The 25,323-nt window shown below is 45.7% G+C and overlaps 1 protein-coding gene across 1 annotated transcript in view; it reads left to right on the top strand.

Annotated features, from left to right (window-relative positions):
• FRMD7 (FERM domain containing 7) overlaps positions 1-25,323 on the top strand; it is a 41,206-nt gene that overhangs the window by 5,264 nt on the left and 10,619 nt on the right. Inside the window, exons 2-7 of the mRNA XM_043973878.1 lie at positions 9,137-9,241; positions 10,257-10,299; positions 13,745-13,778; positions 17,077-17,174; positions 23,704-23,818; positions 25,070-25,217. Of these exons, the coding sequence (XP_043829813.1) occupies positions 9,137-9,241; positions 10,257-10,299; positions 13,745-13,778; positions 17,077-17,174; positions 23,704-23,818; positions 25,070-25,217 (543 nt within the window). The remainder of the gene's footprint in view (positions 1-9,136; positions 9,242-10,256; positions 10,300-13,744; positions 13,779-17,076; positions 17,175-23,703; positions 23,819-25,069; positions 25,218-25,323) is intronic.

The raw sequence follows: 25,323 nt of genomic DNA, 5'->3' as shown, positions 1-25,323 counted from the left end.
AAATGGATGAGACAGTGACAGATATGGACCAAGGGGCTTGGAGATGAAAGAGAGAAGACTAAGATTCATTTACCAAATCCTGGAAGACTTTTACCCAGGTCACCCCCTAAAGGGCATGGTCTCGGGCAACCACGAGAAGTACTTCCTATACATTTCTCTGCTATGCTGCATAACAAATGCCTGGAATTATTCTCTTCAGTACTGACCCTATGGTGAAAATGTAACTGGGTTCAAGAAGGGCTTAAGAAGATTTCTGAATGGCAGACCTCAGATGACTTCCAAAGGAAAGTTAGGGAGGATTTGGTGTCTGGATCCTGGTGCTGGCCAGAGTACATTCTGACTCAATAAGGTGTTTCTTCAGTCTCAGTGTCTATAAAACAGGAGCTAAAGGACAAGGCAGATTGCCCGAGATGACCTTAAAAGTCCTTTCCAGCTCAGACATTCACTGGTTTGTTCATTCAGCTGACAAAGTGTTAAGCCCCTTCTATATGCAGAGCCCTGTGCTAAGTACCGGGAGAGATAGAAAGTTGAGATGGAAATTATAGTCTAGGAGGGGGATTAGACGCATGAAGATTTGGTTTCTCTGAATTGAAGATGCATTCAGTGAAATGGAAAGAACACTAGGTTTTGGAGTCAGGCGTCCTGGTTGAAATCCTTCTCCTCCTTCTCCTTACTATATATGTGACCTCGAGCAAGTCACTTAACCTTCCTGCAGCTGTTTCTTCATTTGTTAAATGAGGGAGTTAGATTAGATGAGCCTCTAAAGGCCCCCTAAATCTAGTATATCATGAGTCTAAGCCAGATTCACTTGTGGGTTATCTACTGCATTCTGCTATCTCTGCTGGGCAGTGCCAATGCCCTGGCAATAAATTAGGTGCTAAGAAGACATGCCCTCCCCAGGTTTTCAGCAAGCCTTCAGCTCTAATGATCTGTCAGTCAGTGAATCTAGACCTAGGGAAGAAGGGGGATAGCTTAAATAGCCAAATGATCAGTTTATTGAATTCTTTCTGTGAGTGAGGCACTGAAAGAGGGAGGAAGAAAGAATTTAAAAGATCAGGTCCTGAGCCAGGAAGTCTGGCAGGGATTGGGGAAGGCATTGAGAAATCAAGGCTCAGAGGCCCAGGTACAGGGGGAACTAGGGAGCAAAAGACCAGGGTGGAGGAGAGGAGCCCTGAATAATGAAGCTTAATTCTGAGTCAAAGGTTTTGCACAAGAGGGACTTGGAATATAATTCCTGCCCAGGGCCAGCACTATTCTCCAAGCAGGGAGGGGGGAGGGGCTGTGCGGTTACTGACAGCTAGATTGGCATCGATGGTTGATCATGTGATTTTTTTCCCCCCATGAGTCTGGAGCACACTCTGGCTCATTGACTCCTATACTTAGACCCTAGCAAAGGCATGATTCCAAAGGGTGCTGAAGTCCTTCCTCCCTCTTCTGCCCCAGTTCCATTAGAGTTTGTCCTAAGTTCCTAAGGATTTTTTAAAAATGGGTTTCCTGTTCATTCAGTATGAACCTTAATAGATTTGCTTTCTTTGATCCCTGTGCAGCTAAACTTTTCAAAAGTGTTATGTCTTGCTAATTCCCTCGGAGAGTTTCCAGCAGCCCCTCAGAATGGAGCAGCTTCTAGCTGCTGACATTCCACTGCCTTGTGAGCCCCTCTGAGGCTGGGGATGGCCAGCTGCTCACATTCCTGGGCAGGAAGGAAGGGTGCCGGAGCAGGAGAAAAGCTAATGGAATAAGCAACGGGAGATGACTAGATGGAATGCAGGTTCCAAAAAGGCAGGGACTGGCTTGCCTGCTTGTGTTTCTATTGCCTTGGCACACAGTTACCACTTAATAGATTTATTATTTATTATGAGCTCTATTGCTCATCTTTTGATCATATATCTACTTGTCATCCATCTATTAGGAAAGCAACTGGGAAATAAGGGATCAAGACCCAGCTGGAGAAGCTGGGCAACAAGAGTCTAGAATTGAGGAGAGGATATCTGTCCATCTGTCTGTCCATCCATCCATCCATCCGTCCATCCAGCCAACATACCCACCCATTCTTTCTTCCTTCCCTCCATCCCTCCATCCATCTCTTTAACTATCCATCAGTCATAAAGTTAGAAAAGAGGGGTGGCTAGGTGGCGCAGCGGATAAAGCATTTAAGACAATAAAAAGTATGTTGTTTGGAGATTCAGGGCCTAAGTCCCTAGCTCTGTCATTCTCCACCATGTGATGATCAAGACCCTTCATCTCTGTGGGCCTCACTTTTCCTCTCTGCAAAGTGAAAGAAATTGGTCATTTTCTGCTCTGGCCTTCCACGTCCTAGAGGAAGGGGCCTGGATGCCTCTATATTGGGGCATTGATGCAAACGTGTTTTGCTTCTTCAGGCTGCAGAGAAGATTCTAGCTCCCAGTTGCAGGCTATGGCTGCACATCAAGCCCACATGGACTCTGTGCTAGAGCATTCATAGAAACAAACAATTCTAATTGTTTTAATTACCCCAAGTAGCTAGTAATTTCCAGAATACTGTTTTGAGAAAGCTGTTATTACACTGTCACCTTTTCAAGTCTTTCGGATACAGGCATGGTAATTGTACCCCCACCCCCAAGAATAACGCTGGCTTGCTCTTCCCACTTTTGCACAACAGCCATGCATCTCCTTCAGGCAGGAGATCTGAAGTTGAGTGAGCCTGGGCCTTCCTGGGCAGCCTTAGTGGGCCAGCAGTATGGGGAAAGTAAATCAACCCTTGCCTAGTCTAAGAGGAAGGCACTGCCGTTTCAGCATGATTATGTTTTCACACCTGAGAAGGCAATGGTTCCTCTTTGGAAAACTGTTCTATGGAAAGAGCCTGGGACTTGGAGTCAGAGGACCTAGCTTCAGATCACATATCTGCCACTTAACTGTGTGTCCTTGACTAAGCCATTTCAAAGGCTCTTTCCTCCATCAAATGGGAAGAAAACATACTTGTACTCCCTCCCTTTACGTGGCTGTTTTGAGGAAAGCATTTGTTCAGTCTTAAAGCACTGTAAAAATTATAATTGATGCTAATTATACTACTTCCACCACCACCACCACCACCACTACTACTGCTTTTTCTGGCTAAGACTTAGGTGTGTGAAGACTGGATTTGACCTTGGATCTTCCTAAGGATGGCCTTGTGCAAAGTAAAGGAATGTTACAGAGCTAGAAGGGGCCATGAAGGTGATCTAGTCCAAACTTCTCATTTTACAGATGAGGAAACTGAGGTCCAGAGAGGGAAAGTGCTTTAACCAAGGTCACACTGGATCATAGAGTTAAGAACTAACTGGAAGCTACCTCAGAGGTCATCTAGTCCAATCTCCTCATTTTACAGAGGAGGAAACTGAGGCCTATGGAGGTGAAATGATTTGGTCACGGGACTTGTTTGAGACCTGCAGGAATCTGCTCCTTTTCTCCACCCCAGGATCCTTTAATGATGCCTCGACAGCATTCTTTGGAATCAAATGATGATGCTTCTTTCAGACGACAGCATCTTCAGTGCCACTGTTTGCTTTCTGTAATCGTTGATGGCCTAAAGCTTTGGGAGTGCAGGTATCTTCCAAGAAGGGGCTCTTGTGATGAAAAGAGCACCAGTTCCCATTTCTTGACCAATTTTGTTAGGTTCATAAAGAGCTTCCCTCTTGACAGTTGAGGGAATTCAAAGATTATTATTCCATTCAGAAAAACAAAGTGAGTTTTGCCTGGGGCCAAACTGCTAGGATTTTATAGATGAAGGAACCAAGACTCAAGGATGGGAAGCAACTTCCAGTCCCACAGAGAGGAAGTATTAGAAATAGGACTAAAACCCCAATCTTGAGAGCCAGTGGCAGGGGCAGAGGAATTAGAGGGGGGAGAGTTCTTTACTACTACTTAGATTCTACTGGATGAATTCAAGCTGTATGTTGATGTTCAGTTGTGTCCAACTTTTCGTAACCCCATTTAGGCTTTTCTTGACAAATATAGTTTGCCACTTGACTTGACTACAATAGTTTGCCACTTCGTTATCCAGCTCATTTATAGGTGAGGAAACTGAGGCAAACGGGGTGAAGTGCCTTGCCCCAGATTACATAGCCCTGGTTATACAATGTCTGACTCCAGGCCTGGCATTCTATCCACTGAGCCACCTAGCTGCCCTTAGCAGCTGAAAGCAGGTAAGTCAAATACAAGTTAAATTTCACAAAGGAGGGCCTTCCTTAGCAACTGGGTGAAAGATTAGGAGAGGCTACACAGAGAAACCAGCACCTGAACCAAGTCTTAAATGAAGTTTCTGATAAGGGAGAGTCAAGAAGAGAGTGCATTTCAGGAATGGAGCATGGCCTACAAAAATGCATGGAAGGGGGCAGTTAGGTGGCACTGCAGTGGATAAAGCACTGGCCCTGGATTCAGGAGGACCTGAGTTCAAATCTGACCTCAGACATTTGACACTTATTACCTGTCTGACCCTGGGCAAGTCGCTTAATCCTCATTGCCCTGCAAAAAGAAAATGCATGGAAGTGGGAGAGGATAGGTCACGTTTAAGAAACAACTAATGGTCTGAATATAGAATGTGTGAAAGGGAATAATGCAACATCAAGATGGAAAAGGTAGGTTGGATCTGGATTGTGTGGCAGGCTAAGGAGCTGGTCCATGAGGTAGAAGGATGTGGCCCAGCATCCTTTAGGAAGATGATGTCAGAAGAGGATGGATCAGAGAGGAGAGAGCCTAGAATTGGGTGAGAACAAGCAGGAAGGAATAGGCTGTGGTGATGAGGACCTCAGTGAAGGTGGTTGGCCACTGAGAGTGAAGAGAATGGGAAGGGTGGGAGGTGCTTTGGAAGAAGGAACTGATGGGTAAGAAAGAACCAAGGATGATTGAGGCTGTAAAACTGGGAACTTGGTGGTATCCTCCACAGAGATAGACATTTGGGAGGAGGCGGGGTGTTTGGGCTTTTTGGGGAGCAGAATATATGGAATTCTTTGAATCCCTCAAGCTGGAGATGCTATGGGGACAGTCCAGTTTGGAGGCGTTCAGAAGGCAGTTGGCCACGTAGCATTGGTGTTGAGGAGGTCGATCAGAGCTGGCTCTCTCAATTTGGGAGTGATGTGGAGTAGATTCATAGAAGCTGATGGGATTTCCAGGGGGAAAAGGTATAGGGAGAGGAAAAAAAGAGAGCCTAGAACAGGCATAATGGAGCTACCCACAGTAAAGGAGTACCCGTGTCCAAGCAGTTACTTTTTGGAAGTCTTATTGATTCCTTCATTTCCACAATGTCTCTTGCATCTGTCCCCTTCCCCCTACTCACAAAGCTGCCACCCTAGTTCAGATCATCACCACCTCTCACCAGAGCTTTCTCACTGGACTCCCTGCCTCAAGTCTCTCCCCATTTCAGTCCATTTTTGAGATCAGATTAGATAAAGCATTTATCGAGCACTTCCCTTAGGCCAGGTATTGTGCTACCCTCTGGGGACACAAATACAAGAACCAATGTCTGCCTTCAAGGAGCTTACATTCTAACGGGGGAAGACAACACATTAAGGGGTGCTGAAGAGGAAGAAGAGTCAGGTGCCAGGTGAAAAAGTCTGCAGAGTCAGGGAAGTAGGCTTAGCACAGGTACTTCCTCAAATGGAGGGGCTGGAGAAGCACTCACCAATTAGGGAAGTGTTACCAACATGAAAAGGCTTCTGGGGTAGAGGTGGAGAAGTAGTCTGGAGAGTTGGGGACTAAATTGGGTTAGAGGTGAGTTGTCACCCAGTTGAGGTCTGACCATGTCACTCCGCTGCTTAAGCAGCAGCTCCCTCTTGCCTCTGTTTGGTGTTCACACTTTAGCTCCAACCCACCCCTTTTCCAGGTTGATTTATGTGTTTGCTGTTCCCCTTCTTGCACCCTAGACTAGAACCAAACTGGTAGACTCTTTCACACACAGTAGTCCATCTCCTGTGTGTGTGTGTGTGTGTGTGTGTGTGTGTGTGTGTGTGTGTGTGTGTGAGAGAGAGAGAGAGAGAGAGAGAGAGAGAGAGAGAGAGAGAGTTCGCCTGATGAAATAGAAATTTCTTGAGAGCAGGGTCTATTTGTTTTTCCCTTTGTCTTCCTAGCCCCTAGCCTAGATCCTGGCCTTGAGGATCAAAGATCTGGAGCTAAAAGGGACCATAGAAATCATGCAATCTACCCCCACACACACACACTTGACAGATGAGGAAAGTCAGGACCAGACATTAAATGCAGCTCGTAGCACAGTGGATAAAGCACTAGCCCTGGATTCAGGAGGACCTGAGTTCAAATCCAGCCTCAGACACTTGACACTAGCTGTGTGACCCTGGGCAAGTCACTTAACCTTCATTGCCCTTCAAAACAAAACAAAATGTCTTGCCCAAGGTCACACAGCCAAAATTTGAATTCGGGTCTTATGACTAAGTCTTGAGTTCTTTCCACTGTACTTTCTATATCCTTTGTGGTAGGTAATTAATAAATGATTGTTGATTGATTGGATTGAATATAGATCAAAAGTGCATTGTGATTGGGGTGGGGGTGGGCGGTGTACAGATACTGATTTTAATGCTGCTACTACTACTCCAGTGAGTCAAATACTCTTACTGAAGTTGGGAGGGAAGGATGGACAGATGGACAGACAGAGGAACGAATGAAAAGCACATATTAAGTGCTTACTGTATGCTAAGCACTAGGGATACAAGTACAAAAAGTGAGATAGCCCTTGCTCTCAAGGAGCTCACACTCCAATTGGGGAAGATGATATGCATGAAAAAGGTTTGCTGCAGGATGGATGGAAAGTCCCCGAAAGTCTTCAGGGTGGAGCACTGGGCAGATATGAAGGCCCAGGGGTTTGGGGGTTGCATCACAGTCAAATGACAATGCTGAGGTCTGGAAGGGCTAGAAGCAGGACAAGTGATGAAACCTGAAGGACCTTAGAATTCAGAGGCATGGTAGGTTATTAGGTATGGTTCTCCAACCTCCTGAAAGGAATAGAGTTGGTTGCTCCCTACTTATCCAAAGGTTGGAAGGAGGAGGAAAGTGAGGAAAAGATAAAATGGGAAAGGTCACCCTAGGTGGTGGTAGTTTCTCCCAGCACCCAGTTTGCCCTCATGGGTTCTGAGTTGCCTGGTGCTAAGGTAGGGAATGAAGGGAAGGCAGAGAGATTATGTGGGACTGTGACTCACTTGTATCAGTAAATCATGTTGGCATCCTTCTGGAAATGGGTACCATGCACACAAACTATATAATTTACCTTGAGTAAATGTTTTTTTTAGATTGATAGGCTTGGAATATGCGAAGCAACAATGTAAGCTGTAGATGGGGGCTCTTGAGCTGTAAAGTGGATTGGTTGATTACCCTTAAAAGCACTCTGAACCAAGGAAGCAGCAGGTGATCCCACAGCTAAGCTGGAGGGGGTGGACTGGGGTTCAAGCTGGATTTGGGGAGGCTTGTCCAGGGAATTAGGAATTTGTCTAAGACTATTTTGGTCAAGCTAAGTAAGGTCAACTGTTGTAGCAGTGAAGGGAACCACTAAAGGGTTTTGTTTGTTTTTTTGGTATTGGTGAGTGACCTAAAAAGCGGCCACCTCCCCACATCTCCCAAAGCCAATTATGAGTTCTAATACTCTCCGACAATCCCCACATATTCCAATATTGTGAAAGATGGATGGGGTTCTTAGACTCACCACTGGCTGTTAGGGTGCTAGAAAGTATCCTCTGAGTCTGCTCAAGAACTTCTCTCATTCTTAGAGCAGTGGCTGGTAGGCATTGTCCCTTTGGGTATTGAAATTCAATATGGCAAGTTTCAGACTATTTCTTGTCTCCCCCTACTCCCCCATCTCTCAAGCAGCTGTTCTTTTTGCTTGCCAGAAGCACATCTTATACTATCAGCTTTCCTTCTTATACCTCCAGCTTCTAGTGCTGTAGCCAATTTCAGGGTGGGGGTTGGGGAAGGGGAAGAAAGATTTCTCTTTTCCTTTTAAATGGAGCCTACTGGCCTTCTGGGGGAAGCACAGACTTCTGGGGGATGTAGTTCCTCAGTGTGCTATCTGCACCCTGGACCTGTTCCCTTACTTCAGCGAACATCCAGATGGGAAATAAGAATAAAAGTGGCAAAAAGAAAAAACTGGAAATATTGACAGTGGGGAGGGTGAGCATTTGAAAGTTATCGTGGGCATCAGCCTAGAGCAATGACAAAACTCTTGGATTGGGAGTCCGGTGACCTGGGTTTGACCTTGGGCAACTCATCAAAGCTCTCTGAGCCTCTGCTTTCTTTGTCGAATAGGACAACTGCCTTCCTTTCCAGGGTGGTTTTGAGCTCTAATTATAGCTCTAGAGAAATGGAAGCCGCCGTCATGATTCCAACTGCATCCCTGACAAGCCCTGCGTTATTTATGGTATGAAGGCAACCCTTAAGCATCACAAGCTTCCCAGGCCACAACCCTGAGCCTCTGCCTTAACCAGAGGCTTTCAGCCTATCGACATGCAGCCAATTTTCCCATCATGCTCCTCACCAAGCTCCACTGGACTTTAGCAACCTCTGATGCCAAGCTGAGCTTCAGGCTTAGCCAACCTCAGCTAGGAGAATAGATCCTCCAAGTTCCCCTGACAATTTGGACTTGGGTCTGGCAAGGGCTTTGATGGGAAAATGGTGACCTTGACTTATATTATGGTGACTGTTTTATGCAATTAAAATCAGTTCTGCAGGTATTCATTAAGCATGGACTGTATACAAATCCCCATGCTAGGGACAGGGAATACACAAACAAATAAGAAAACAGGCTTGGTCTTCAAGGAACTCCTACTCCAGGGAGCTGTCTCAGATTATAACAGAAAGTGCTCCAGACTTTGAAAAGCATTTGCATGCATTAACCCTTTTGAGTCTCTCCATAATCCTGGGAGGTAGGTCCTCTTAGTAGCTTTATTTTACAGGTGAGGAATCTGAGATTCAGAGAAGTTAAATGTTCTGCACAGGGATACACAGCTTCTAATTATTAGATGGCATAGAACATGGCCATCTCTTTTGAAAATCCCCTCAACAGCAGCCCCACTGATATGTCTTTATATTTCCTGTTTATTCTGTGTAGCCATGGCCAAATCGAGCTGTGCCAAACCCCAAGGAGACTATAACGCTCGTGTCCCATCTTTTTGTCCTGCTTTAGCAAAAGTCCTCCGGGAAAGCATTGTTCAACCTGAGCTGCTGTCACCTCAACCTGGCAGAGAAAGAATACTTTGGATTGGAATTCCGGAGCCAGTCAGGAAACAATGTAAGTTGGTTCGGTCCCAAAGCTCCTGGGGACCAAGCCCAGACTGGGCTTGAGGTTTAAGTCTCAAAAGGCCCAGTAACAGGGGAGAGAAGTGGTCACACCAACATGGGATGTTGATTTCTACTCCTCTTCTACCAGAAACTCTTATCTCCCCATAGCAAGCAAAAATTGGATTTGGATCCATTCAACAAATAGCTGTTAAGTACCTACTGTGGGCGAGACCCTCAAATCAACATTTATTACAGTAGGTTCGGTGAGGAAGCTACACAAGGCTTATCCTCCATGGGTTTCTTTTCCAATGGGGAAAAGGCCAAGTGTGCATATGAGCATGATACAAGCCGGAGGGGGTGAGTGCATTGGAGAGGACCTCATGCACGCCTTTCGTTTTTTAGCAGGATTCCTTTCCTCTTGCTCAGAGTGTTATTTACATGCTAAAACCTAGTTCTTGTCCATCTGTGGGAGGGAGGAGAGGGGGAATTTAAGCATGACCCATGTCTACCCCCTCACAAGCCCCAGTCACCTTCCCAGGCTGAACCACCCTAGTGAATCCTCTGAAAGATAGTCATCCTTCACTCCCTCAACCCCAGGCTTGAAACTTTACCAAGTTCTCCCAGTTGGGGTCATCAATGGGCACCTTTGCCATCTGGCCACTTTACCCTGGAGGCTTATGTTCATTCATTAAATGCTGCCATTTATAGGTCATAGGTTTTAATTGGAAACCAAATTGCTTTCATTATTCATCTGTGGCAACTCAGGAAATGAGTCTCTGCCACCTCTCTGTAATCGATATGGAGGCAGGGGAGTCATTCTGAGAGCAAAGACCTATAATCAGTGAGAGGACAAAAGAGGCAGGCAAGGTTGGGAACTTGGTATCACCTTTTGGACACTGACCAATCTCAAACTGCCTTTTAAATCCAGAGTGCCACCCTGATGGTAGGCTAATTGTTGACATTGTGTGTGTGTGTGTTGCACCTGATCTGTGCACTGTCTACCTTTTTAATTCCTGCCCTTACAGGTTTGGTTGGAACTTCTAAAGCCTATAACAAAACAAGTTAAAAGTAAGTGTCACAACATAGACAATTACTTTGCAGATGGGACATGGGGAAAAACAACAGCTGTGACAGAAGAGTTGGGTTTGCATCCCAGCTCTGCTATTTAGTAGCTCCATGACCGTTAGCTTGAGCTCTCTGGTCCTCTCTTTATAAGTAAAGACCAGATTTCCAACAGATGATCTCTCAGGTCCCTTTAGGCCTGCCTGGTGTCTAGGTCAGGGGAGCTAGGCAGAGGAAGAGGAGGCCAGGGCCTGAGATTGCCCAGAAAGCAGCAGGTAAGATCTTGGAATCTCAGAGGTGAGAGGGAGAGAAAGGGAGGAGAGAGCTAGAGCAAGATTAGTTTTAAGGTTAGAGAGGACTCCTAGGGAGACTGGGCTCAAAATGGAGGGAGATGTAGTGGTGAGCAGCCTCTGCTACTGTCCTTTCCCCTCCTGGAGCTCACTTTCCTTGTCTTCAAGATGAAGGGGCTAGACTAGGTGATCTCTAAGGTCCTTTCCAGCTCCAAACCCTCCGAGCCTCTGACTTCAAACCATCTCAGTGGCCAAGTCCAGTTGCATCAATCCCTGATGGGAATTTGAACGCTGTTACTAAAGTCTCTGAGGAATCAGATGAGTTTTATAAGAACCCCCTAATCTCTGCTGTTTGGCCTGGGCTGGGCTGAGTGTGTGAGAAGCCTGAGGGCTGTGTTCAGACACTCTGCCACTTTGCAGATCCTTGAACCTGAATGGGATGTGGTCATCCTACTGAAAATCCCATTTCCCCTTTGCTTGAAGAGGTTTGGATTGTAGACAGTGGGTGAGTGGAACCCAGGACCAGGACAAAGCATTCCCACCTTCCCATTAGATTCAGAAACCTTGGCAGAGAGATGGCTCCCTCACTTCTACGTTTCTTGGTTCCCTGGGTACCAAGTTGGTCCTTATTTGGGAATGCCAGAGAGCTCTTTGGAGGTAGAGCGTTGTATTTCATCTGCCATACATACTGTGAGACACAGAAGATCAGCCCAGGAATTGTTGGCTCTCTGAGCCAAGTGAACACTTGTGCTTTTTGTGGAATTTGAGCATCTTAGAGTTCGCAGGGACCTCAGGGGGCATCCAGTCCCACTCCCACAAAAGGAGGAATTCCTCCCTGCCTCCCCTTCCCACCTTGCAACAACCTCCATGACAAATGGTCAGCCTTCCAAAGCAGAGAGCAGATTGGCCTATGACCACCATGTTTTCTAGGACCAACCTTGAGCTAGCACTGAAAGCAAAGTAGCTACCCCATGTCACTTTTGAGATGCTGGTTCTTTTTGGAAACCACGAAGTCTTAGGAATTCCTTAACCAGAGTGATAGCCTAAATCTCCAGTCTTCTCCATACTGGGGTGGGTTTTTTTGTTTGTTTTTTTAGCTTGAGGAATGGGGAGAGGGCAGAGGGAGGGGATAGATGTGAATCTCAGTTAATGACGGTTGAATTCAGGAGCAAAACTCAGTGCATGAGTGTTTTCTCTGAATGTGACTCGGGCCCTCTCCTCTTCTTCCCCCCGCCCCCATGGTCCTCTAGTGAAGCCATACATATCCCCTTTTGGGCAAGTACACAGTGCTTAAGAAAAGAGGAAATTCCGCTTAACACAGAGAATATCTAAAAAAGGAAGGGGTGGCCCGATTCTAGCATGGGAGTCCAGAATGACCCAGCTGCCATTGGCTGTCTTCATTTCCTCTCTTGACCGAGTTACTGTTCTTGGTGGGTAGATCAGGCAACTCTTATCAACGGAGCTCGCTTGGATTTCAGCAAAGCGTTGGCCAAAGTCTCCCCTGCCATTTCAGTGATAAAAATGGGAGGATGTGGGCTGGGTGAGAGTCTAGGGAGGTGGATTCAGAAGTGGATGAATAGGCAGATCCAGAGAGTGAGTGAGTGGCTAGTAGAGTTTGCTGCCAGCTTGGAGAACACCCTAGGCATTTGTGCTTGGCATTGTGCTATTCCTTTTTTTGGTTGATCACTTAGATTAAGGTATACATAGCACACCAAATGAATTATCAGGGGGCACCCTACTCGGAAGGCTAGTTAACACATTTGCTGACGAGAGGTACAGATAGCAACAGAATAGCTGACAATTATAGGTAACATTTACACAGCACTTACTATGTGCTAGGCACGGTGCTAAGGGCCTTCCAATTGGTATCTCATTGAACCCTCATGACAACCTTGGGAAGCAGGTGCTGTGATTATCCCTGTTTTACAGTTGAGGAAACTGAGGCAAACAGAGCTTAAGTAACTGCCAGGGCTACACAGTGTTTGAGGCCAAATTTGAATTCAGGTCTTCCTAACTGGGGCTATATTCACAGCACCAACTAGTGGCCCACAAGAGATCTCGGGCTCCAATTAAGGGGCAAACTGAATAAATGAAATTTGCTGAGGATACAAATAGAGTTCAACACTTGGGTTCAAACGGTCAACTTGACAAGCATAAAGTCTAGAAGGTGGGGGCATAGTTAGACGATAGTTGCTGTGAAAAAAGAGGTGGGGGGGGGGTTCAGTGGAACACAAGCTAAATGTGAGTCAGCAGTGTTAAATGAAAGCCCCAATAGAGGCTAATGCTATCTCAGCATTTCCCGGGTGAGGGAAATGACCATTCTGCTCTCTTCTGTTCTAATTCCACTATATACCTGGAGATGCTTAGTCCTGAGCACCACGTTTTAGGAAAGACGTAGTCAAGCTAGAATGTGTTGAGGAAAGATGACCAGAATAGCAGAAGGCTTAAGATCATGTACTATAGGGGGCTCAGTTGAAGGAATTAAGGGTATTTAGTCTAAAGAAGTCATATGACCATACCCCTTCTAGGTTTAGTCATTGTGGAGCTTTTGAAGGACTTTGGCTCCAGGGAGGAAAGCTAGGACTAAGGGGGGGTGGGGGGAGGGGTTTGTAAAGAGAGATGGATATAAGGAAATCCCTCCTAACCAGGGTTTGAAGTAGTGTATTCTTCTTTACTAGAGATGTTCAAGCAGAGCCTAGACAATTGCTTGTTGGGGATGTTATAGGAGATTCTCAGTTGGGGACCAGTTGGCCTTGGAAATCCCTTGTAGCTTTTAGATGCTACGATTCTGATTCCTTAGTCATTAGTTCATTCACCAGACATTTGTTAAGCACTGTGTTCAGCTCTTGGATAAATGCAACATTGAAGGAATTCAACTGAGTGGCCCTTTATTAAGTTCCTACTGTATACAGCACATGCTGTATCTCATTATTGTGCCCTTCCCTCCCAGAGCTTATATTTTGATGAGGATTTGACCTGAGTGAAATCTGAAAGGGAGAAAATGGACTGAATTGGGGAGGGGGTTTCTGGGGGAGAATAGATAATGACTGTGTAAAGATATGTGAGTGTTCTTGATGGGCATTTAAATTAAACTTATGAAGATGTTGTGTTTTAAGACCCTAAGGAGATTCTTTTCAAATTTATGGTGAAATTTTTCCCAGTGGATCCTGGACACCTGAGAGACGAGCTGACAAGGTATTTATTGTACTTCCTCATGTAGGCTGAGGCCCTTATATCTTGAAGTCATTGCATGAATGGAAGTCTTAGAGTTATTCACTCTAGTGGGGCGGGAAGATGGGAAGGAAAGAACATCCTTGTTCTTGTCTCTCCCCCTCAGCTACCACTATTGCTACCAATGTGACCTTTGAACCCAATATCTGCAGCAGAGGTCAATTATCATTCAGGAATAGGATGTTAAATTGGGAGCCCATTCATCTGGGTTGCCAGGGTATGACAGGCATGGCATCAATGACCACACAGTGACAGAAGTGCTGGGTACCTACCAGAAGACATGTGCCATCTTTGGTACACATGGAAGGGTGTTGCCAATTCCCCTACCCTGAGTGAGCTGCAAACCTTAATCTTGTCTATATGACCCTGTGTATGGTTAATTTTTCGTGCAAAATACCATGTCCTCTCTTTATGATTCAAGCTGATTTCAGTGGGCATTGAAAGCAGTAGATGTGTATAGGTACCAGAGACAACAGAAGGTATGAGAGAAAATAACTGATGACAAATGGCTGCCAGTGGGCTAGACTTGTCTCGTAAACATTTTCTGTTTTCTGCAAAATGTTTTCTCCAATAATGTCAATATCAATATACCCTAAAGTCTTAGCTCCCAACAGTAATGCCCTACATTCCCAGGGTGCTTTAAGGTTGATTAATAAACATAATGGGGGCAGCTAGGTGGTGCAGTGGATAGAGCACCAGTCCTGGATTCAGGAGGACCTGAGTTCAAATTTGGCCTCAGACACTTACTAACTGTGTGACCCTGGACAAGTCACTTAACCCCATTTCCTCCCCCCCCCACCCCAAACCAAATAAACATAATGACCAGTTATAGAGCATCTTAGAATTGATAGAGCACTTTCCTCAAAACAGTGCTGGGGTGGGGCAGGTGGTGAAATGATCATTATGTCCATTTTACAAATGAGGAAACTGAGGCCCAAAGAGGGGAAGTGACTCTCCTAAAGATCACTAGTAAGTAACAGAGGAGAGTGGAACCCAGGGTGTCTGAGCTGAAGTCTGGTGTGTTGAGAATGTGCCATACCACCCTGGCTCCCCACAGTTAGAATGCCTATATATGTGCCCTCTCACCTCAAGAGATGAGACTTCTTTTCTGGAAAAGTTCTTTGAAAACCATTGACCTGCAGTCTTTTCTTTGTTCTTTTCCCCCTGGAGCCCTGCACACAGTCATCAGATCACGTGTGCTGATGTCTAGATGAGATTTGGATTTACGCATCCCTGCAGTACCCAGCCACATACTGTGGGTTGTAGACATTAAAGCCTAAAGGGACCTTGGAAATTGTCTTGTCCAGTCCTACCCCATTTTACAGAGGAGGAAACTGAGGTCCAGTGAAATGAAGGATCTTGGCAGAGGTCACACAGTCACACAGTGTGGGGGTGGGGCAAGGAGAAATGTATTCAGACCCTGGTCTGCTGACACTAAGTTTCTCACTCTTGCCACCATAATCACAATTGTGGCCAATAGAAGGAAGGACTCAGTAGCCCAGGGGTTCTTTTTTTATTTTTATTTGGGGGGGGGGCAATTGGGGTTAAGTGACTTGCCCAGGGTCACGCAGCTAGTAAGTGTCAAGTGTCTGAGGCCAGATTTGAACTCATGTCCTCCTGAATCCAGGGCTGGTGCTTTATCTACTATGACACTTAGCCGTCCCAGTCCAGGGATTCTTAACGGTTTTTTTGTTTCAGCCCTTGGGTGACCCTTTGGGCATCTTGGTGAAGCACATGGACCCCACCCCCCCTCAGAATGATGTTTGTGAATGTACAAAACAAAATGCTTCCTGCAGTTTACTGAGTAAGGGGGAGTCAGGATCTTTTGGAGAATCCGTTTGGTGGCTAAATGAAGGAGGAATGGGAGTGGGGAGAGCCTGGAGGCAGGCCCAACAGCAGGTCCAGGTGTGTGGTGATGAGGGCCTATACCACAAGTGGTGGCAGGGTCAGAGGAGAGAAAGAGGGCAGATTTAAGAAATGTTGTAAAAGCGAGATCAATAGGTCTTGGCACAGCTTGGATGCCTGTATGAAGGAGGTAGGGGAGGGAGGTATGGATGACACCAACCTTGTGAGCTTGGAAACCAAAGCAAAGCACTGATATGGGAATACAGTTATCACGGTAGTTTTAAAAACCAGTTCATGGCCTCAGCTTTGGAACCCTTGCTCTAATATTCTCATAACAGCATGGGCTAAAGTATGGGCCAAAGGTCATCCACCTGGCAATGTAGGAGCCTTCGAGTGAGAGGAACATGGCTTACAGACCCTGTTCTTGGCTGTCTTGCTATGCCTACTGGCAAGTAATGACAGAGAGAGTGGAGGCTTATTCTAGCACCTTGATGATTTGGAGTTGGCATTTCATCAGTACAGGGAGCCACCAGTAGAGATCAACAGTTGCTCCATTACTCCTAGGCCCAAAGCAGGACTTCTTCATCTGTTTTCTGTCATGGTCCCTGTAGGAAGTCTGGTGAAACCTGTGAACCCATTCTCAGGATAGTGGTTTTAAGTGCATAAAACACAGGATCATGAAGGGGCTCAATTACATTGAAATTCAGTTTCCAAAACATTGAGAAAAAACATGTTCTGGGAACCCTGGGTAAGAAGCCTTGTCTTAGAGAGTTGTCTCGGGACTCTGTTGCTGACATGACTCAGCCAATTCATGTGCTGGAGGCTGGCTTTGAATCCAGGCCTTCCCATCTCTGAGGCCAGGCCTCTCTATTTGCCACATTGCGCCACCTCTAAGTGGGACGTTGTGTTCAGAAGGCTCAGGTTCCAACTCAGCTCTTTTACTTTTACTCAGTGACCTTGGGCCAAACCCTCTGTCTCCCAAACTGAGTTCATTCATGAGTAAAATGGGGCTAACCAAGCTAGTGCTACCTCCCTCCTAGGCCTGTTGGCAAGGAGTGTGCTGAGAAAATCTCTAAGCAGTATAGAAATGTGAGTTCTTAATGTAAGGCTAACAGAACATTGAATCAGCTGGGCTGTGGCTACTCATCACTGCTGTAAGGGACCAGTCTGACATGTCACGGATGGGGCAGCGAGGCCCAGAGAGGGGAAGTGATTTGTCCAGTGTCACACAGGTAGTGATAGAGCTGGGCCTTGAGCCCGGGTCTCTGGGATCCTCGACCAGGGCCAGGCCTAGGGTCATGGCAGTGCTTGCTCTCAAATCAGCTTGAATCTCTGGGAAGGAACAAAGTGGTGTTGTGGTTCTTGCTTTAGGGGACTTGCCTGCTAACTGTACTGAGGCCTGCTTTCTGTCACGCAGGTATCTATTTGCCCTTCAAATCAAGAAGGATCTGGCCCAAGGAAGGCTTCCCTGCAGTGATAACTGTACAGCCCTGCTGGTATCTCACATTTTACAATGTAAGTACAGACTGGGAGAGCACGTTCAGTGTGTGTGGCTGGGCCTACTGCGAGATTCTCATAGGAGAGCAGAACATCTGATGGTGAAGCGACCATAGCCACAGAATCTCAGCCTCTTGGCCACCTAATTCCTGACTGTAACCTTCCTTGATGGCCTGCCCTGAGAAGGGACCATCCAACTTCTGGAGGGAGGGGTGACCTGCAGTGACGGGGACCTCCTTATCTGTGTCTAAGCAGCTCACTCAGCTCTAGGAAGTGTTTCTTTACATTGTGCTGAGCTCTGTGCTCTCTGACACTGCCCTTCCCTGGCTTCTCAAAGTCTAGGCCAGCCAAGTGTAAAATTCTCTGACCACTCCTACCAAGCTGGAAAGGCTTTGTGTCTGGTCCCTATGATAGACTGGAGGCTATTTGTGTAGGGTCCAGCCCAGTGGAGTTCAAAGAGGCATGGCACAGTGTACCAGCTGATGAAAGCTTTGGCCATAGCAAGTCACCAAAACTATCTCATGCTGGCTTGGAACTAGCGCTGATCTAGCACTTTAAGATTTACTGAGCACTTTCCCTGTGTGATGTTTAAAATCTAGATTGTGGTCGCCTTAAATCAGAAGCTTCAGCACCAGTCTTTAGGCATTAAACATTTATTAAAGCATAGAGGTATTCACAAGGAGTTAAGAAAAAGAAGTCCTACCTAGCCTAGAGTTCCAGCCTGATTGGCTTCTTCCTGAAGTCCTCTTCCGCGAGCCTGCTTTAATCAGGAACTCTCTAGCAAGCTATTTGTGGAAGCTTTTTATAGGTCTGGAACAGAGGCGGTCCTTACACACTGCTTCAAGCTGATTGGTTGGTGTCATCCAAATCCATTGGCTTTGAAGGGTTCTCAAGTTGAGTTCACAGTCTAGCTTCTGAGACCAATACCTTCTTAAGGGATAGCCAGGTGTGCTTACAGTCCAATTAACTTGATGTAGGCTAATCAGCAGTCAATCACTCTCACTTGATTCAATCAGTATAGATTAATCTCCAGGTGGGTCTTTGAGTATCTGCTAAATCCCATTATTTCATCACACCTGTATTATCTCTTTTGAGTCTCACTATAACCCTGGGAGGAAGGTAGGTGCTAGTATCATTCCATTTTTACAGATGAGGAAACTGAGGCTCAGAGAAGTTAAGTGATTTGCCCAGGGCCTCACACATATCTGAGACAGAATTTGAACTCAAGTCTTCCTGATTCCCATTCCAGAGCTCTATTCACCATGTCACTTAAGCTGCCTGTGTCTTAAGTCATACCAAGATCTTAGTATGTGTTGATAGAGGAAATAAACTCCTGAAAATTATGGGATGTTGAAGTATCAAGACCAAAGCTGTAGTGCTGGAAGGGACCTTGGAGGCTGTTTAGTCCAACCCTCTCATTTTATAGCTGGGAAAGCTGAGGCCCAAGGAGGGGAAGGGACTTGCCCAAGGTCACAGAGCATCAGAAGTGGAATTTGAACTCAAGCCTTCTGACTTCAGGGCCAGTGCTTTTCCCCCTGTACCACCTTGACTCTCAACCTCCTAACTACTGCTAATAGGACCTTAGGGATCATCTCATCCAGTCCCTTATTTTACAAATGAGGAAATTGAGTCCCACAGAAGGAAGAGACTTGCCAAGACCCTGCAGCTGTAAGATAGCAGTGTTCAGGGCCTGTTTGTCAGATCTGAGTCACCCTGAGAGACAAAGCCACCTGAAGTCCTTCATCTTATTTGCTTAAGCCAAACAGAATTGAATGGGGGGAGATAAATCGACTGCAGACAGGCTGAGCTGCCCAAAGCTTTTGGCCCCTGTCTTTTGGTTTGAGTTATCCCCTGCTCAACTGTGTTAGCCCAGATAATCCCAGCCTGACAAGGATGGCACCTTAGCACACACTCATCCCCACAAGAGGCTCAAGAGGCTGGCGTGATGAAGCATTCAATCATCTTCTAGTTTTTCTTCTCAAAATTCAACTCCATTCCTTATAGGAGTTTGCAAAAAATGCTCAAAACTCTCATTTCTTAAGAAAAGAAAAGCAAGTCAGCGCCATCCTAGCTGGCATTGCTGTGGTTGCTATATAACTGTACAGTTGTGTCAAATGAGCTCTGGAGTTCATTTGAGCCTCATAATGACTCTGGGAAAGAAGGTGCTATTTTGAGCCCAACCTGTCATTTCATCAGTGTCCCAATGGGGAAACTCCTAACAACTTCTCTGTAACTTACACTCTCATGGAGTTTCCCAATGACTTGCCCAAGGTCACATAGCTAGGATGTGGTAGATGAAGGACATGAATAGTGTGTGGTTTTCCTGGTGCCAATGCCAACCCTCCCTCTCTCTCTCTCTCTCTCTCTCTCTCTCTCTATATATATATATATATATATGTATGTATGTATATATATATATATATTTCTTAGGTAGTAGTATTACCTCCCTCTGAGTAAACTGAGTCAATTTGGAGTCAGGAAGGCTTGAATCCTGCCTCATTAGCTATGTGACTCTGGGCAAGTCACTGTTCTCTGAGCCTTAGTTTCCTTGTCTCTAAATTGGGAAAAATAATATATGACTCATAGGGTTGTTGTGAGGAGCAAATGAGATATCATATGGAAAGCATTTTACAAACTTTAAAGAACTTTAGAAATGTTAGCTATTTTCATTAGCATCGTTCCAGATCTTCTTAGAAAATGCCTCCTCATTTCTGCCTTTCCTGGTCTTCTTTCAAGGCCCTGCTCGGCCACTGCTTCCTCTATGACGCCTTCCCAGAACTCCTCAGTAGTTGGAGCTCTCAGCATCTTCAGGTTTTTGTCTGCATCTTAGCTTTGCTTCTTAGCACTCCTTAACTCCCAGGGGTGTGCTGGAGCCAGCTCTAGACTGCTTGCTAGAGCTGATTGTTAAATTTTCAGTGGGAACATGTATACCTTGGAAATTGGCCAATGCTACAAATTGGAGTTTGTTTTATTGATTGTCTCTAGACTTAAGATAGTGATGGAGACAATACAGATCCTTCAGATTGAACTTAAAAAGCATGTCAGGGCACGTTTTTCTTTTCCCAGAGTACCAGTCTTTAAACATTTACCAGCACACCCCTGATTGTATTACACTTCTCTGTATTCATGTTAGAGTCTCTCCCCTCCCATTAGATTATTATTTTTTTTTGCAGGGCAATGAGGGTTAAATGACTTGTCCAAGGTCACACAGCTAATAAGTGTCAAGTGTCTGAGATCAAATTTGAACTCAGGTCCTCCTGACTTCAGGCCAGTGCTTTATCCATATCACCACCTAGCTGCCCAAGAGTTTCTATTTATTTATTTATTTTACATGGCAGTGAGGGTTAAGTGACTTGTCCAGGGTCACACAGCTAGTAAATGTCAAGTGTTTGAAGCCAGATTTGAACTCAGGTCCTTCTGAATCCAGGGCTGGTGCTTTATCCACTGTGCCACCTAGCTGCCCCCCTCCCATTAGATTCTAAGTTAACTGAAGGCAGAGAGAGCACCAATTTTGATCTTTGTATCCCTGGTTCCTTCTCTACATGTAGTCACTTAATAAATATTTGTTGAATTTGGTGGAACTCCCCACCTTCATTTTACAGATGCGGAAACTAAGGCCCAGAGATGGGGAGGAAGAACTTAATAATCTTAGACTTTCAGATATTCAAGTTGTGACATAGTGAGAAAACACACACACACACACACACACACACACACACACAACACCAGAATTGCAGTTATAGGACTTGGGTTCAAATCCTAGCTCTGCTGCTCACTATTTGCATTACTTTGGGCAAGTCACTTGTCTGCCTAGGGCCTCGGTTTCTTTACCTGTAAAATAAGGGATTTGGATTAGCTGACCTCTTCGATCCCTTTCGAGGTCTAAATCTGTACTCCTGTGTCCTCCTATTGGTACATAAGCCCTTCTTCTCTTTTTCCCCTGAGAAGGATAATTGTTAGGCTGGACAGAGGATCAAATAAAAACATCACATAAACAAAGGTTGTTTGCTATGTATGTAGCATCATGTGTTGCTATGGGGGGGGGGGGCGAAATCCGCCTTTCCTTCTCCACAGGGACATATGATCGATTAATTGTCCAGGGATCTGTGTATTTGGGCGGAGGGAATCTTAGCAACTCAAGGAATGGTGGATGAGGAGGGAGATGACCTGGCAACCGAAGACCTAAGCAGCTCTTGCTTGCTTAAGAGAGTTACAGTGTCTAATTGCATAGAGGCCCATTTGGCCTTAAGGCTAGGAAAAGTCCCCCTCCCTGGAGGCCTTCACGCACTGAGGCTGGACACCCACTTCTCAGTGATGTTGTAGAAAGGACTCTTGTTTAGGTTGGGGTTGGCCCTTGAGGTCTCTTCTGATTCTCATATTCTTAATGAGGCAGATGAGGGGGCCACTGCCCTTTGCTCCAGTCCGCCAACATCTGGAATATTGTGCCCAGCTGTGAGTACCATGTTCAGGTAGGACATTGATGAGGTAGAGAGCATCTAGAGGAAGGCACACAGGCTAGTGATGGCTTTAAGCTCTTGCCAGTGCAAGGAATTAGGAGCTGGGGAGGACAAGATTGGGAGCGGGAATATATAATAGGGGTCTTGGAGACTTCGAAGTGTTCAAAGGATTATAGACTTAGAGCTGGAAGGGATCTTTTACACAGGAGGAAACTGAGGCCCAGGGAGGTTAAGGCAAAGAGATGACTTCAAAACCAGGTCCAAAGCCTTCAGATATTCTTAACAATTGGTTGTCAACTGACTGTCCACAACCAGATCTTCTTTCCATCCCTCCTCGATTTGTTTATCTGCAATTTGTACCCATTGCCCATGGGTCTAGCCTCAGGGGCTAAGCAGGGCAAGGGTAATTTCTCTTTCACATTAGGGCCCTTCAAATACTTAGAAACCGCTATCTTGTTCCCTCTGGTCTTCTCTTCTCCAGGATGATTATCTCCAATTCCTTCAATGAATTATCATGTGACATAATCTGGAAGCCTTTCACTATCCTGGTTGCTCTTTTTGGGATACACTTCAGCATGTCAGTGTCCTTCCAAAAGTATGGGGCCCACATTCCCCAATCGATACATGATCAAAGGATATGAACAGGCGGTATTCAGAGGAACAAATCCAGGCTATCAACAACCATATGGGGAAAAAAAAAGGCTCTACATCACAAATAATTAGAGAAATGCAAATTAAAGCTCCACCCATCAGATTGGCAAAGATGACAAAAGAGGGAACTTAGAGAAGTTAGAGGGGCTGTGGAAGATTGAGCATGCTCCTGCATTATTGGTGCAGCTGAAAAATGGTTTGGGAATTCTGGAAAACGGTTTGGAATTATGCTGAAAGTTATTAAGCCATGCATACCCTTTGACTCAAATATACCCACTACTAAGCTTGTACTCCAAAGAGATCAAAGAAGGAGACAGGCACATAGTAAGTACTTAAGAAATCTGTATCTATCGATTGATATGTACAAAAGTATTTATAGCAGCTCTTTTTTGTCATGGCAAAGAATTGGAAACTGAGGCAATGCTTATCAAATGGGGAATGGCTGAATAAGTTACGGTATTTGAGTATGATGGAGTACTGTTGTACTGTAAGAAATGTTGAAGAGGTTGGTTTTAGAGAAATCTGGGAAAACTCATAAACTGATGAAGACTAAAATGAGCAGAACCAGAAGAATAATTTATACAGTAATGGCATCATAAAGACAAATAACTTGGAAAGACTTAAGAACTCTGATTAATGTGATGACTAGCCATGATTCCAAAGGACCCATGACAAAACATGGTCCTGACAGAGAGGTGACGGACTCGGTCTGGAATGAGAAGTAGATTTTTTTAGACATGGCTAATGAGGGAATTTGTTTTACTTGACTATGCATATTTATTACAAGAGGTTTATTTATATATTTTTAAATTTTTCACCGGGTGAGGGGGTGGCAGTGGTAGGGAGGGAAAAATAGATTGATATTATGTGAAAAAAGTTAAACATTAAAAAATTAAAGTTTTGTCTGCCCCCTTCCCCATAAAAAATGTCAGCCCAGGAGCGAACCCAGTCTTCCAGGTATGATCTGATCAGGGCAGAGGCCAGCAGACCGTTCCCTTCCAGGTTGCAGACACTGCCAATCTTAGTGCAGGCTAAGCTGGCCTGTGCTTTTTTTGGTTGGCCTGTCATCCTATGGGAAAGGGGTGGAGATCAAGAGGTGGGTGGGTTAGGAGTAGGGAGAACAGGGGTAGGAGGCGGCAGAGGAAAAGCATGAGCATCTGACAGAACCAGTAATCCTCAAATAACAACGTTCGACTGAACTGCTGACATCTCAAGGTCTGGATTGTGTTAATAGGACTTGGGCTTTCAGAGACCAGGCTCCTCTGGTGTCAGAATTGATCCGCAGCAAGGATGCCTGGGATGCCCTTGGTTAGCAGCAGATTCACTCTAAAGCAGCCTCCTGGGGGCTCTTCTAAGGAGAGGAAATGGCCTAAGTCATCAACTGGGATGTGGCTTTCTCTTTCTCTCTTTCTTCTCCCTCCCTCTTGCCCCCACCCCAGCGGAGCTGGGTGACTTTCATGAAGAAACAGACAGGAAGCATCTGGAACAAAACCACTACTTACCTAACCAGGGCGGCTTAGACAGCAAGATCCTGCACTTTCATCAAAGACACATGTGAGTATGTTAATTAGTGCCTGCCCTCATCAGCCCCAAACTAATGGCTCAGTCCAAAACAGTTTTGGAAAATCAAATGGGAAAGGAGCAGCTTGGGGTTCTGCTATAGGCCCAATAAAGGTGGCTGGCCTTTCTGTTTTACCTCAGCTCTTCCGAAGCCCTTTACGGATATTCATTACCTCATTTGTCAAGAAGCCTTTAAGAGAGGTGATGGGGGGTGGCTAGGTGGCGCAGTGGATAGAACACCGGCCCTGGATTCAGGAGGACCTGAGTTCAAATCCGGCCTCAGACACTTGACACTTACCAGCTGTGTGGCCCTGGGCAAGTCACTTAACCCCCATTGCCCTGCAAAAAAAAAAAAAAAAAAGAGGCGATGAAGAGTATCATTGTCACATCCCAGCTCAATCAGTTGTGTGACACGGGACAGGCCACTTCATTTCTATGGGCCTCTGTTGAGAGAGTCAGATGAGACCAGAGGCCTGCTGCGCCCCACAGCACTCCCCGAGGCTGGCCCAGACCAGATTCAAGTGGGATTTGGAAATGGTTAACAAAACAAATACAAGTACAAGAAAATACAGCTAATGTGACATTTTCAAACTAAGTCAACGTGTGGCCCGCAGGCTCCTTGTGTTTATTTCTAGTGGTCCTTATTTCTATTTGAGTTGGACCCCACTGGCCTAGATGACCTTTAAACCTTTGGTAACTGTAGAACTAGATGACCTTTAAGTAAATCTGTAATTCTCTGATGTCCATTTTAGAGAAGAGAAAACTACAGCTCAGGGAGGCCTTGGATACTAGGCCTAGAGTGGGAAGAGACCTTACAAGTCATTGGGTCCAACTCCCCCCCTTTAAAAATGAGGAAAACTGAGGCCTAGAGAGGAGAAGTGGCATTCAAGGTTCTAAATCTAATAAGTGTCTAAGGCAGGATTGGACGTTGCTCAAGGTCACATAATAAATGGCAGTGAAATTGATAGGACAGGCATTATTAATCCCATTTTATAGGCTCAAAAACTGAGGACCAGGGAGTGCAAGGAGCCAGTTCAAGGTAATCCACATCAGAGAGGCCATTGGCCTCTCCACAACGTGGTTGGAATTCTCTGACAAAGGACAGGGGCCGGACTTGTTTCCCCTCCAGCTGTCTCTTACAGTTGAGGGCTGGCTGCTGGTGGGCTGGAGGGTCATGGGACAGAGGGAATGGGGCGAGGTCCCTCCAGCAGAGTCGGGCAGTTCAGACATCTCTTTGCCTTGCAGTGGTAAGAGCCCTGCAGAGTCGGACATCCAGCTCCTGGACATAGCAAGGAAGCTTGAGATGTATGGGATCAGACCTCACCCTGCTAGTGATGGTGAGGGGACTCAGATTCACTTGGCTGTCGCCCACATGGGAGTGCTGGTATTACGGGTAAGGGCATTTTTCTTTGCTCTGAGGAAACTTTTGTCTCTCTCTCACACTTTAGAACTGCTAAAGGCCTGAGACGCTGTCTGGTTTTAGAAGATCACACAGTTTC

Source organism: Dromiciops gliroides, chromosome X, assembly GCF_019393635.1.
Source record: "Dromiciops gliroides isolate mDroGli1 chromosome X, mDroGli1.pri, whole genome shotgun sequence".
Lineage (NCBI taxonomy): Eukaryota > Metazoa > Chordata > Mammalia > Microbiotheria > Microbiotheriidae > Dromiciops > Dromiciops gliroides.
This window is presented reverse-complemented; position numbering and strand designations above follow the sequence as displayed.